Source organism: Asparagus officinalis, chromosome 2, assembly GCF_001876935.1.
Source record: "Asparagus officinalis chromosome 2, Aspof.V1, whole genome shotgun sequence".
Taxonomy (NCBI): domain Eukaryota; kingdom Viridiplantae; phylum Streptophyta; class Magnoliopsida; order Asparagales; family Asparagaceae; genus Asparagus; species Asparagus officinalis.
Window position 1 is genome coordinate 74,735,408 of NC_033795.1, and position 15,726 is coordinate 74,751,133.

A 15,726-nucleotide genomic window follows, 5' to 3' on the forward strand; every position below is an offset into this window, starting at 1 on the left:
CTTTTAGCATATACAATTTACTTTCCCCTCACTTCAACACTTTCTCTACTGCTTTTCTCTATCAATTTGGCTACGAGGGGTTATCACTACCGAACAGCAGGAGTAGCTTAAGTTATTCACTTGTCCTTGAGTTCACACCATAGCGCAGTAGTAGTCACATAAGAATAGTACTGACAATATTCACATGTGAAACTAACCTCATTATTATCATCACCAATTGTCAAAAAGATCGCTTGTTCATACTCTCTGTATGCATCCCATATCTTGCTGCCTTCAACCACATGCACTCCAGCAGCAGCAGTAAGAGCCCGTTCAAAAAAGCTTCTCATTTTTAGGATGCCATCCGATGCACATTGAGACACAAACTGATCGTGTTCTTGAACAAAATTTAAGTAATCACACCACGACGGCACAGACTGCATGTAAATGAGGTCAATCACTCAACCTATAAATTACTTCAACAAAATGTACATCTGGGTATATAAAAATGTAGCCTACCAAGTACTCATGTACTCCACATTCATAAAGCTTTTCAATGTCAACGAAAACTTCTGAACTACAGGATAAAAGAAAACCATGTCAAAGAAAGAACCTTAGCAGGAAATTTTTACTCTATTATGTTACGTGTAAAGCATGCAGAGTCTTTAGACATATTAAATGAACGGAATGATCTCTCTGAAAAAATAAATCACACTACAAATGTGTAACCACATCCAAAAGGAAGATCACTACTACAAAATAGTAAATGCATAAGAGAATGAGTACATGTAAAGCGTCTACCTCAGGAAAGCAACCTTTAATTCAAGTGAAAGAAAGGCAACAAATTGAGATTCTAGCTCATTTTACTTATGTTTCTCTCTAAAAACAATCACTTCACTCATGTAAAGAATGTAGAATCACTGGTGGTATCTTTATCAAGCAACCCTTCCTGATGCTTAATATTTAACTAATTCAGGCCCCCATTGAGGCTCTATCTCATGCACAGATGCTTGATACATGTAATAATGACTCTAATACATAAATTAAATTCTTTAATAAAAAAGAACCCCTATGTTACCCTCTTTTTTTTTGAACTTTCCTTTCGAATAGTTTGACCCTGCTGCACTTTAAGTTCATAATTGAATTAAAAAGCTCTTGGCTTGCATGTGTTTTTAGCTTTATCCAGATGAGTCTAGACGCTTGGCTCTTATTAGTTTCTTCGTTGCAATCTTTTGAGTACCAAATCCTTAACCATAGAAACTGTTGCTGTAAGGACATTTTTGATAGCATGTACATCTCGGATCATGCAACTTTCATGAAGAACATACATATTGCCATGAAATGTAACTTTCTTACTAATTTAAAAAATTCATATTCTCACGCTAAGAAATTGTAATTTCAAATAGAATCAATCTTGTGGTTCAAAGAAATTTATCTCAAGCAAAAAACATTACCTCCTACTTAAGGAAACTTCTTCTTTGGCCCACTCCTGCCACCGTTTAATGAAAGACTTTGACCCCCCTCATCTTGAGTCAGAGGCTGTTTGGTTGTATGTATTTACCATGTAAAATGATGGAAAGTGTAAAAAAGTGGGTCCCAATATCAGCTTTCATCACTTTCAATTGTTTGTTTGTAGTTGTGAAAATAGTGTAAAGTGATTTCATATGTTGATGTGGCTTGTAAAGTGATTTCATAAAAAAAAAGACATGATTTTAGGAGAAAGCTGACATTGAAGTCATGAAAAAATAATAAAAAATAATTCCAACCAATATGATCATTTGAGTAGGGACCACTTTTTACACTTTCCAAACAAACAATTAAAGTTACTTTTGCAAACCAAACAAGCAATTTATGATTCCAATAGAATCAAAAACAAACAAAGAAAAGTATAAAAGTGAAATTGATGAGGTGGACAACAACTTTCCAAGTTGTGTCATAAATACACAACTTTACCAGCAACAACCAAACAACCCTTCAGAAGCATAGAGAGCCCGTATTTCTTCACTTTTGTAAAGCTCTCTTCTGGATACACACCCCGATTATAAAGAATACTGTTTTTTTAAATGTTATATCCAATTCATCAAGCCCTTGTAAAATATATTCCAAATGGAAATAAAGGAAGAAAAATATCCATCATCCCCCATCTAAACCTACTTCGCCAAACAAAGGAAGCCAATCTACATCAAAATACACCAACTTTCTTCCAAAAAAAACCTGAAGTAAAAGCCAAAATTGTACCCCAAACACGTATGATTACCTAATTTCCCTCAAATTTCACATAAATAACCAAAAATCCCCAATCTAATCCTAATCCATCGAGAAAACCGGCAATTCACCAAAATCAGAAAACCAAACAGAATCTAAACCCAAATACACAAACCTCTAACAATCGATCGAACTCCTGCCGCATTACCACAAGATCGATCGCGCCCTTTTCAGCAGATCTGACGCAGGATCCAATGCCGAAACCCTAATCGAGATGTAGATCGCCTTTCCTGATGGGTACCACGCAGGGGCGGAGGGTTGAAAGTCAGACGACGAGGAGAGTATCTACTTCTTGTTTACTAACGACCTAACGGCCTGTTTGGATGGAGGGTAGAGAGGGGGAAGGGAAGGGAAATGTTATTTTAATGTTTGGAGTTTCATTTAAGATGGTAGAGGAGGGGAATGGAGGGGAAATTCGGTCCAAATTCTTACAGCCTAAATTAGGATGTAATGAAAGGGAAGGAAAGAAAGGGGAATTTTTCTCCTTCCTTCCCCTTCCTTCCCTTTCCTAACGGCTTGTTTGGATGGAGGACAAAAAGAGGAAGGAAAGAAAAATGTCATTTTAACATTGTTTGGGAGTTTCATTTAGGAGGGTAGAGGAGGGGAATGGAGGAAAAAATTGGTCCAAATTCTTACACCCCAAATTGGGATGTAATGGAGGGGAAAGGAAGGAAGAGGAATTTTTCTCCTTCCTTCCCCTTCCTTTCCTTTCCTAAGGGTGTGTTTGGATTTCAATGGGATTAAGGGAAGTTAATGGAAACTAGGTGAGAGAAGGAAAGAGAAGGGAAGGGAGTTTCCTTCCCCTTGGTTACACCCTAATTTGGGGGGTAACAAAAGTAAACTCCCAAACACACCATAAAGGAGAACACTCAAAAAGCTCTTGTGAACAGTAAATCTGATTTGGACCAATCAGATTATTCCTAAAAAATATACTTTTAAAAACCTAAAGTTCTGAACAATGAAAAAAAATGAAACCACGTTCTCCTACAAAATCTACGCCTTCTTTCTTTTTACCAGCCACGTTCTCCAAACTTCCCCTAAATATATGGACAACTGTTATGCACGAACTCTAGTATTTCAAATGTTCACAATCTCATCTTCACTATTTCTCCTCTCTCTCTCTGCTCTTCTTCTCCAGTCAAGCGATGACGACAAGGATGCGATTGCGCTCCGTCACCTCCTCTCTCCATTGATCTCTTCAAAGCGTCCAGGCTGTGTGGAGTCAAATTACACGCAAGATTCTCCCAACTTTTGATCCCAGCTCTGATTTCTCCCCCAAATCAATCTAAAAATCTAATATCTTCTCTCTTTTTAGGAACTTTTGATCCCAGCTCTGATTTCTCCCCCAAATCAATCTAAAAATCTAATATCTTCTCTCTTTTTAGGGTTAAGTCCAGCGATGGTTTTCACGTCCCCCAAATCAATCTAAAAATCTAATATCTTCTCTCTTTTTAGGGTTAAGTCCAGCGATGGTTTTCACGTAGAAACTGCACGAAGCGTTCAAGGGCACGGTGGAGAGGATCACAAGCCCTCGAGTGGTCTCCGCTTTCAAGGAGAAGGCGTCCTCAGCGTCTCTGAGTTCGTCATCGTCGGTGACACTTCAAAAATTAGGGTTCCTTAACATTGGCTAAATTGACTGGCTAAATTGACGGATACCCTCTTTTTTTCACTCTCCTTTTAAAAAAGCTTAAACTAATATAAATAGTTCATTCTATTTGAGTTTGGACTTAACATTATGATTATTGAAATGGATAAATAATTGGGCAACTTTTGTCCAACTCATTATTATAGGTGTTCTTGTTCATGCTTAAAATTTTGGATTTAGACTTGCTTCGTACCCATGTTTTGACTCAAATTTCAAATTTTAGCAACATAAATCAGAGAGTATGTCATTTTCAAGCACAGACTTTAATTGAAAATAAATAGTTCATTCTATATGAGAATCCTTAGTATATGGTCAACCGCAAATGAAAGCATGGAACGAAAATGCTACTACAAATACCCTACTCTTCAGACAACTAATTAGCTTACTCGCCTAACCTGTATACAGTCACCCGTAGTCAGTTGGAGAATAGGAAGACTAAGCAAGACAAAACTTAGAGATGCTTCTTATTTATTGTTATAATTTTCAGCAGTGCAAAATTCAGTTGCAAATGTGAAGCGTGTGAAATTTGATGCTGGGAAATTTTCCTATCGTGGTTCATTTGATGCAGGTATTCTGGGGATTCATGGATGAACACTTTCTGATCTAAAAGCAATCCACTATTACTTTCAAATTATAATCTTTTGTACGGACAAAGACTGTCAGACCCTCTCTCTCTTTCTCTCTACACTTCTTCTTCTTCTTCTCTTCTCTTCTTCTTATTTTTTCCTCCAACAATAGAAGAATATATATAGGAAAACCAAAACTCTATCTCTAGCCTAACTTCCTAATTAGAAGAATATATATAGGAAAACCAAAACTCTATCTCTAGCCTAACTTCCTAATTAGAATAGGATTCAAACTCCTAATCATGATGTCTCTAGCCTAACTTCCTAATTAGAATAGGATTCAAACTCCTAATCATGATGGAACTCAAACTCCTAATCATAATAGATCTCTAACCCTATCTAATTCTCATGAAGTTCTACAAAGAATCAAAGACACAATCCTAATAATCTTCACCTTGGATTTGATTCCCAAACTCCCTTGAAGATATATCATCATCGTCGTAAAACTTTGCTTCTCCCGCTAGAGTCTTCTATTTCTTTCGCACTTCAAATCGAAGCAGTCACACTCCTAATTAATCAGAACACCTGCACTCTAACTGGTTGTCTCATGACCCTCACTATCATCTGCTCACCGTGACGCCTCCAACTCTCTTGTGTGCACTAAGAGATCTTTACCACCTCTGACAATAAAAGCAAATAAAGCATACTTGTCCTCCCAACTTGAGCCTGACAATAGCCTCCCCCTACTTGTTGTCCTTGTGCTCCACCTGCATCGCTCATCTCGAATCATATTGGTGAACCTCTCCTACTCCACACTAAGAGCCGGATGCCTTTATCTCCTCCATTACTTGGCTTGGACTGAATATGAGCGCTCACCGTTTTCAAGTCCAATGCCACCATCTCCATTATCTTGTGTGTCACTCGGTCGTGCCAGCTTACAAGCTCCACCTAATCTGGCACTATCCTCCTCGAGTCTACACACCAACCAACTATTGCTCCCGCGATGGCTTTGAATAACTATATACGAACAACTCTACTGCTAGAATCACATCTGATTCTCTATGTCAGTCTCATATGTCGCATACTCGTTTGCCCCATCTGCCATCAAATCTGTCTTCCCATTGAATAGCGGAATATCGAACTTTGGACCCAAAGAAGTCATCATTCTCTAACCACAATCAAAATTTAAATCAGCCACTGTAGAGATTGAATTTGATAAAACCGACGTAAAAACGAACTCAACACGTCAAAAAACCCTAGGAAGAACTCCTGGATTACCAAAATACGCCTCCAAATCCTCGATCAAAAGACAAATCAACCTTAACTGTCGGATCTGCGTAAACAGTACCGCTATGTATTCCCGCTACAGTGTCATCGCTACAATACCCTTTTTTCCCCGATGTCGATCACCGTGCTTCGACCGCTGACGCCTTCACGAATCTCGCACCAATCAAACCTCTACGAACCGTCGAATCCCGCTCTGATACCACTTATAGGGATTTTTTAGATCTCGTAAAAACCTCGAAAAGCCAACAAACACAGCAAATAAAATCACACAAGATTTAATGTGAAAAACCCTCAATAGGGAAAAACCACGGGTTCAAAATCAATCCACTATCACCTCCAAATTATAATCTTTTTGCACAGACAAAGACTGTCAAACCCTCTCTCTCTTTCTCTCTACACTTCTTCTTCTTCTCTTCTCTTCTTCTTAGTTTTTCCTTCAACAATAGAAGAATATATATAGAGAAACCAAAACCCTATCTCTAGCCTAACTTCCTAATTAGAATAGGATTCAAACTCCTAATCATGATGGAACCCAAACTGCTAATCATGATAGATCTCTAACCCTATCTAATTCTCATGAAGTTCTACAAAGAATCAGAGACACAATCCCAATAATCTTCACCTTGGATTTGATTCCTAAACTCCCTTGAAGATATATCATCGTCGTTTTGAAACTTTGCCTCTCCGCTAGAGTCTTTTATTTCTTTTGCACTTCAAATCGAAGTAGTCACACTCCTAATCAGAATACCTGCACTCCAACTGGTTGTCTCATGACCCTCACTATCACCTGCTTCACCGTGACGCCTCCACCTCTCTTGTGTGCACCAAGAGATCTTTGCCACCTCTAACAATAAAAGCAAATCAAGCATACTTGTCCTCCTAACTTGAGCCTGACAATAGCCTCCCCCTACTTGTTGTCCTTGTGCTCCACCTGCATCACTCTTCTCGAATCATATCGGTGCACCTCTCTTACTCCACACTACGAGCCAGATGCCTCTATCTCCTCCATTACTTGGCTTGGACTGAATATGAGCACTCACCGTTTTCAAGTCCAATGCCACCATCTCCATTATCCTGTGTGTCACTCGGTCGTGCCAACTTACAAGCTCCACCTAATCTGGTACTATCATCCTCGAGTCTACACACCAACCAACTATTGCTCCCGCGGTGGCTTTGAATAACTATATACGAACAATTCTACTGCTAGAATCACATTTGATTCTCTATGCCAGTCTCATATGTCGCATACTCGTTTGCCCTATCTGCCATCAAATCTGTCTTCATGTTGATTAGCAGAATATCGAACTTTGGACCCGAAGAAGTCATCATTCTCTAACCACAATCAAAATTTAAATAAGTCACTATAGAGATTGAATTTGATAAAACCGACGTCAAAAACGAACTCAACACATCAAAAAATCCTAGGAGTGACTCCTAGATTTCCAAAATACGCCTCCAAATCCTCGATCAAAAGACAAATCAACCTTACCGTCGGATCTGCGTAAACAGTACCGCTACGTATTCCCGCTACAGTGTCGTCGATACAATACCTTTTTTCCCCCGATGTCGATTACCGCGCTTCGACCGCTGACACATTCACGAATCGCGCACCGATCAAACCTCTACGAACCGTCGAATCCCGCTCTGATACCACTTATAGGGATTTTTTAGATCTCACAAAAACCTCGAAAAACCAACAAACACAGCAAATAAAATCACACAAGATTTAATGTGAAAAACCCTCAACAAGGAAAAACCACGGGTTCAAAATCAATCCACTATCACCTCCAAATTATAATCTTTTGCACAGACAAAGACTGTCAAACCCTCTCTCTTTCTCTCTACACTTCTTCTTCTTCTCTTCTCTTCTTCTTAGTTTTTCTTTCAACAATAGAAGAATATATATAGGGAAACCAAAACTCTATCTCTAGACTAACTTCCTAATTAGTATAGGATTCAAACTCCTAATCATGATGGAACCCAAACTCCTAATCATGATAGATCTCTAACCCTATCTAACCAAACTCCTAATCATGATAGATCTCTAACCCTATCTAATTCTCATGAAGTTCTACAAAGAATCAAAGACACAATTAATCATGATAGATCTCTAACCCTATCTAATTCTCATGAAGTTCTACAAAGAATCAAAGACACAATTCCATAACTAATTATCACTATTTTCTTGGCAAATTAATAAGACCGCCGGGGACACTGCACTAGCAAATGAGTGACTTCTTGGACAGCTCTCAGTCAGTTTCATCGGAAGGATCAACAAAATCTTCGAACTTGGCATGCTTGACGAATCCACACATCATTGCCAAAAAATAAATCAAGTCACAATAAAAAAAAGAAAGAGAAAACAAAAACTCAGACAGGCAAAACTCTAATACCTATTCGAGGATTGAACAGAGAGAACAATCTGAAATTCCCAATGTCAATTTTGAATTGACAATTTATGGCCTCAATAGAGAATACAATCATCTTCGCAAACAATTTGGTTTTATAGCAGATTTTTTCCCAAGTAAAAAATATATAGAAATTAATAAATTACTTCCTACTACAATAATAAGTGAAGTGTTGTGCGCGGCGGAAGCCAAAACCAAAGCGATGTGCTTCGAGAGACCAAATCAAACAAACGCCAAGAGAAGGCCAAACACAATCAAAATAACGGCACGAACACAAACAACCAATTTTAACGTGGTTCGACAAGTTGTCTATGCCCACGGGGCAAGAAGGGGATGAGGTGTTCACTAATAGATAAGAAGAGTACAAACTGAGATTACAAATCACTCGAACTCACCAATTAATCTCACCAACAAATCTCTAATTCTCTCCAAATAAAACTATAACCAATAGCTCAGAAAATACATTTTTTCTGTGCTGCAAATATTCCTAATTCGCTGCTCTATTCTCTCTTCATTCTAATAACCTGTTACCAAAACAGATTTGGAATTCTGTTACCAAAACAGATTAGAAATCCCAATAACCTGTTACCAAAACAAATTAGGAAACATATTAGGAACCTGCTATCCAACATGAAGAACAACACAAATGAATTAGAGAACAACACTCTCTTATTACATAGGATCATTTGGCTACCACAGTAAAAAAAAAGGGTTTGGCTAGCAAAGTAAGAAAAATAAACCAAAAACAGACTAAAGCGAAAAAAAAAAGAAAAGGAATCCATCAAAGTAGTTATACCTTTGAGATGAGAGAAGAACACCCTTGCTCGAATTAGTTAAGAATCCATCAAAATCGCCAAAACCCTAATATATATCCACAATGAAATCATCAAAAAATTAGAAATTTTTGATAAAATAATGTTCTGAAATCAGGATTTGACAAATACCAACTCCTGTGGTGAAATTTCAAATCCACGGTTTTGGCTTTTCAAATTCACCCTATAAAACGACTTGATTTAAAATCGTGGTCCAAAGTTGAGCCCAAACATAATATTTGGATGTGAAATGCCTAGAATTTTAAATCCAAGCTCAAATCAGCATTCCCAAATAGAGCCTAAATCATTTCTCTCATTTGGATAAATTTTTTGTAGTAAGAAGTCTACCAGACTCAACCCAAAAACAAAAAAAATAGCCCCAGCACACACACACAGACCCCCCTCAAAAGGTTCGGCGCAAAGAGATATAACAAACAGCGACAGCGCACTCAATTCAAGCCACCACCTCCCATCCTACGTGGCAAAACTCGCGGCCCACACCGACACCCGCTTTCGCACCCACCAAGTCTTTCATCCAATCGGGTCTCGAGGTTTGATCCGCTCGCTCTCAGCCACGAACTCAGATGCTGCGCGCCACGTGGCACCCTCTCCACCACCAAATCTCGAACCGCGTCCAGAACAAAAGAAAGAAGAGAAGGGCTTTTGAGGGTATCTCTGAGGTCGGAATATTTTCTAGGGTTTTTTTTTCGTCTGGGGTTTATTCTGTGCTGGATTTTTTTTTAGATGTTTGGATTGGATCGGGGGCGAGCTTTGATTTGGTGCTGCTCAAATGATGTTTGATTGGGACGATCCGGATCAGGTACTTTTTTTTCCCCATTTTTTTAGTTGTTCTAAAGTTGTTGTTTGTGGTATTACTGGTTTAGTTTATGAATTGAGTATTCGTAAAATTCTAGTCTTGTGTTGTTTCTTAGAAGTCTGGTATAAGAATTAGGGTTCATGGGTTTCGGGAGAAAAGGAGGAAATTTAGAGCATTTTGTTGTTCGAGGGTTTGATTGAAGCAAAATGTTGAAATGGGTTACTAGGATTTGATTAATGTGGAAGAAAGCTATCTGGTGCTATTTGTCGCTTAAAATTTTTATGGTATTTTAGTAAAATTGATAAAGTAGAAGAATGCAAATGATGATGTGTCCAGGTTTCACAAGCTTTACTTGGGATTTCATTTCGAAGTAGTAAAACCATTACAACACCTCTATATTATGAAGTGACTAACTATCAAGCAATACTTCTAGTGTTTGTTTCATGGTAGAGTTCTTGTGGAATTAATAAGACGTTGAGCAAGCATGTTGAGGACTGAGTGAGTTATGCGACTAAATTTTTTTTGCAGGTTTGGTCATGGTGCACTGTGTGACAGGGTGGTTGCCAATGACTAGGTAAATATGCCACAGTGTCCACCTATGAGTGGGCAAATGTCAAACATGTTAAAAGTTAAGAACTACCCAGTTCAAACCTGCAATCTATGGAGCATGGCTTGAGCATAAGGAGTGTGCCGGGTTAAGTAATGTTTAGATGATACATATGCATATCCAGACCTAAATGGTGTGAAGCTCAATTTTTTGACTCAACTCCATTTTTAAAAGCAGTAGAGTCAATTTTGGAGAAGATGTTGAGCTTAAGGAGTGTCCCAGGTTAAGTAAAGGGTAAAGCTCAGCTGATTCGTATGCATATCCAGACCCTAAATGTTGTCCAGCTCAAAAAATTGACCCAATTCTCTTTTTAAAAGATTAGAGTCAATTTTGGTCAGTGGAGTTCCTATTACCATATGGTGGATCTTTGAGTGTAGCTCTAGTGGATGCTCATTGTTCAGGTATATTTAGCCTCTTCATCATGTTCTAAGTAGACGTTAGTAGCTTGAAATTTTTGAGACATAAAGATTTGTTTTGAGTTTTATCACTTTGAGACTAGCAAATGTACCCAAATTAACTTTGACTTAGCTGGACTTAACATAAACCTGCAAGTGTAAACCCTAATAAAGAAAAGAAAAAAAAAGAAACCTGTACTAAGCTGATCCAAATAACTTGACTTAGCTAGACCTAACATAAACCTGCAAGAGTAAACCCTAATAAAGCTTTTAAGATCAGATCGAAAGAGATGAGAAATAATACGCACGATTCAAATAAAATAACTGCATTGCAGTTGAAATAGATTCTATAACGACAATCACATTAGGATATCTTAAACACATAAAATTTTGAAAGGTATACTTGATGTGCTCTTAAACAAATAGATTTGTTTAGGATTCATTTTTTCTCTCCTTATATATTTCACACATGGATATCTACTATTGGTTAGATGACAACTACAGTTTATTGTATAGTCAACTCAATTGGGTATGCTTAGGTCTGGGTTAAATTCACTCAAAATAGGCATTTAACCCGTATCCTATACATGAGGTTCATAAATTGTTTGGGTCTAGGTTGGGACCTGGCTTATTTGATTTAGGGTAACACTCCTAGACCTAGCCTTAGCTGCTTTCTCACTTGTTGACAAGTAGAATGCTATATGCTCATGAAAGTTGGTTGTTGTGGATCGTCGTCGTCGCTGTTTGGCTCAGAAGCTTGATCAAACAGTCCTTCTTCTTCAACTGTGCACCACCAAGAACACAAAGGGGAGCCCACTGATCTTCGCCTTAAATCACTCACAAAGAGGAAAGGGGATTCACACAAAGGGGGTGAGAGCACAAAGCTCACAAGAGGGATTGCACAAAGGGGTGAGAGCACAAAGCTCACAGGAGGGATCACACAAAGGGGGGGGGGGATCACTCAGATCTCCAGAGAGCACAAAGCTCTTGTTCTTCTTCACTCCGTCGCTCCTCTTCCTTCATTTTCTCACCCCGAGCTACTACCAACCCATTACCCTTATATAGGGAAGGGGGCAGCCGACACGGGAGAGAGGCAAGGGAATCGACTGGTAGGAGCCAACCTACAAGGATGGGAGATGGGACTCGCAGCGGCAGCGGCGTAGGACACAGGGATGGGGAAGAGGCGAAAGACTTACAGAGTACCATCGGGTAGGATAGAGGAATAGAGGGGGCTAGGGCACAAGTAGTGGGGAGCTGGGCCTTTTGGTAACGGGCTAGAAATTGGGCCAACAAAAATAGCAACAATCTCCACCTTTGGCCCAAGGTAGTGCACAGAGAAAAAACACGGAACTGCAGGACTCATCATCGTCAAACCATTACCTGTATGATCACAAAGAAGATACACGTAATGGAAGAGAATACACAAAGTAAACTCAGATCACAAACATCGAGGTAAGATCACCAAGCATACCAAGTCCACAAAGGACCGAACTATACCAAACGGTCATCGAGTTTAAAGGGAAAAAATCACAAAGCTACTAACAAGCACAAAGCAAGTTAATAGGCCACAAAGGCAACACACAAAGCAAAGGAAAGATTACCCAAAATCAAAATCCAATGCCAAGTCCACAAAGGACCGAACTCTATAAGTCTTAGGTTCATTGCACTCAAGGGATTCAAACACATTAAAGGCAAACTCATACATATTACAATCTATCAAATTGCAATCTCTATATCTCTCAGGTTTCCTAATAGTTCTTTTATTTCTATCCCTAGTGAGTTGATAATCATTCAAATCATGCATGTTATCTATTTCCTGCATATCATGCTCCACCTCATTAGGAATAATCTCATCTTGATTTTCAATAATTATATCTTCAGGATGTGATTCAGGTTGATTAATAATAGGCATTTGCTCCACCTCATTTGGAGCATCATTTTCAGAAATAGGGACAGGTAAAGGTAAACAAGAAAATTCATTTTCATTAAAAATAACATCTCTACTTATCACTACCTTAAACCCCAGTTCACTCTTATTTCAAAGCCTATAACCTTTTACCCCTTCATGGTATCCTAAGAAAACACATTTCTTAGATCTAGGTTCTAACTTATCAATCCTTTGATGCACATAGCCAGCACTCCCGAAAATCCTCAAATTATTTTCCATCCTCTCTGTTGAGGATCCTTTGTCACTACCAAAGTGACTACCTTCATGCAAAATTTCTAATCCTCTATTTCTGATGTGACCTAATCTATTATATCAGAAAACAGATTTATCACCTATCACAGAGTTAACAGAATCAAGCACAGGTTCAGCATGACAAACATACAAGTTATTTTCTTTTTCAGCAGTAAAAATAACAAGAGACCCTTTTAAAATTTTTATAACCCCTTTACCCAATTTTCCCTCCAAATCATCATTTTTTAGAGATGCACAAGAAATCAAGTTATAACGTAAATCAGGAACATGCCTAACATCCTTCAAAGTAAACACAGAACCAGAAGAAAACCTAAAGCATACATCACCAGTTCCTAAAACATTGCATTTCTTTTCATTTGTCATTAACACAAAGCCATTCTCTATTTTCTTGTAGTTTGAAAACATGTTTTTAAAAAGAGTCATATGAAAAGTACAACCAGAGTCTACTAACCAATCTAATTTACACAGAATCAGATAACACAGGGTTCAAATATGCATAATCACACAGATTATTAATCATGAAAATTTTACCTATTTCGCCCTCACAGACAGCCATATTAGTATGATTATTTTGTTGATTTTCCCTAGGCTTAGAACAATCTCTAATAAAGTGACCGGTTTCATGACAGTTATAGCATCTTATAACTTTAGACCTAAACTTAGATCTACCCCTTTCATTTTCGAATATTTTCTTACTTGATTCCCTATTACTAGGATTCTTTTGGTTATTAGACCTATTCTGAGACCTACCTCTCACATGCATAACCTCACGAGAATTATTATTTCCCCCAGAATATTTTAAATCTAATTCTTTACTCTTAAGACCATTGACCACAATGTCAAGGGTAACCTCATCTCTATCATATTTAATAGCAGATTTCACATCACTATATGAGTCAGGAATAACATTTAGAAGGGCAATATGAGTATACTCATCTGTATGTTTATCACCAGTTAACTTAATATCTGAAATAAGTTTTGTGAAAACATTTAGGTTCTCCTCAATGTCTGATCTGTAGGCGAAGTTTGAGCAGTAGCGAATTCGCCCAAAAGTTGGAGATCCAACCGCGGGCGAAAAATCCTGTCACGTGTCGGTCAGCGGGCCCAAGTGCTTGCCAGCCGAGACTTTGCAGGCGCATTAATGCTCTTTAATGGTGAAGCGACCGATCGCTTCGCCTCTCGTGCCCAATCCGATATGTCGGTTTGGGGTTTCGAGAGAAAAAAAATTTCAAGCAAAAATATTTTACTGGGCAAAGAGGTTTCAGTATAGAGTTCTTCAAGTTTATCGCAAAGGGTTTTAGCAGATTCCAAAATTCTAACTTTTTTAATCACAGAGTCAGATAAGTTCAAATAAATTATGGAATAAGCATTTTCATTCATTTCCGCCCGCTTATTTTCAGTGTCAGAAGTTAAATAAGTCTGACCAACAGCCCTAAAAGATTTCTGTTGAATTAAAATGCATTTTATTTTTTGTTTCCAAATGCTAAAATCAGATTTTCTGTTGAACGGAGCAATACCATATTGAATCATACTATATTGATTAGCAGCAGACATTTTTCACACAGAAAGACAAACATCAACTAGTACGATGATTTCGGTAATTATCCGGCTCAAAACGTGTGAAGCAACTAGCACGAACAAATGAGAAGAACGATGAACACAGAGTTCTTGTTTCAATGTCTTTGATCTTTCACACGGGCATAAACAATAACAAAAACAGTTTTTTAGGAAAAATAAAATGCAAATATAGCCGATTTTTTTTCAAATTTGCGAAGCAACTAGCACAAACAAAAAAAGGGAATAACAATGAGCACAAAGCTCGGGTTCAGACCATTTGTTCTTTCGCACGAGCACAAACAAATTTTAACTTAAGCAGTTAAACGCAGCGAAAATAAAAAACCAGTCACCCGAAAATAAAGAACCAGTCACCCGAAAATAAAGCCAGCAATTAAACACAGAGCACAAACAGTTTTAATTGCTTCACCCGAAATAAAACCAGAGCATAAACAGATAGGGCACAAACTGTAATCTTCAACAAATTCAGAGCTAAACTGTAATCAAAGCCAGAGATTACCTGAGCGAAACCCACTGTAGAAGGTTTCGACCTTACCTGCTTGCTCGGCAGTCCAGCGGCGGTCCGGTGGCAATCCTGCAGCTATCCAGCGACGATCCAGCNAGAGGATCACTCAGATCTCCAGAGAGCACAAAGCTCTTGTTCTTCTTCACTCCGTCGCTCCTCTTCCTTCCTTTTCTCACCCCGAGCTACTACCAACCCATTACCCTTATATAGGGAAGGGGGCAGCCGACACGGGAGAGAGGCAAGGGAATCGACTGGTAGGAGCCAACCTACAAGGATGGGAGATGGGACTCGCAGCGGCAGCGGCGTAGGACACAGGGATGGGGAAGAGGCGAAAGACTTACAGAGTACCATCGGGTAGGATAGAGGAATAGAGGGGGCTAGGGCACAAGTAGTGGGGAGCTGGGCCTTTTGGTAACGGGCTAGAAATTGGGCCAACAAAAATAGCAACATTGGTTCCCTTTGGCCCAAGGTAGTGCACAGAGAAAAAACACGGAACTGCAGGACTCATCATCGCCAAACCATTACCTGTATGATCACAAAGAAGATACACGTAATGGAAGAGAATACACAAAGTAAACTCAGATCACAAACATCGAGGTAAGATCACCAAGCATACCAAGTCCACAAAGGACCGAACTCTACCAAACGGTCATCGAGTTCAAAGG

At 38.7% G+C, this 15,726-nt stretch overlaps 1 protein-coding gene across 2 annotated transcripts in view; it reads left to right on the forward strand.

Moving 5' to 3' along the window:
* The window catches only part of LOC109831622, a 33,298-nt gene continuing 27,191 nt past the window's right edge, over positions 9,620-15,726 (forward strand). Inside the window, exon 1 of one of the 2 annotated variants that reach the window (XM_020398980.1) lies at positions 9,620-9,782. In XM_020398980.1, coding sequence (XP_020254569.1) covers positions 9,753-9,782 — 30 coding nt within the window. In that variant the 5' untranslated portion in view covers positions 9,620-9,752. The remainder of the gene's footprint in view (positions 9,783-15,726) is intronic. The other variant, XM_020398979.1, reaches the window with a different exon arrangement.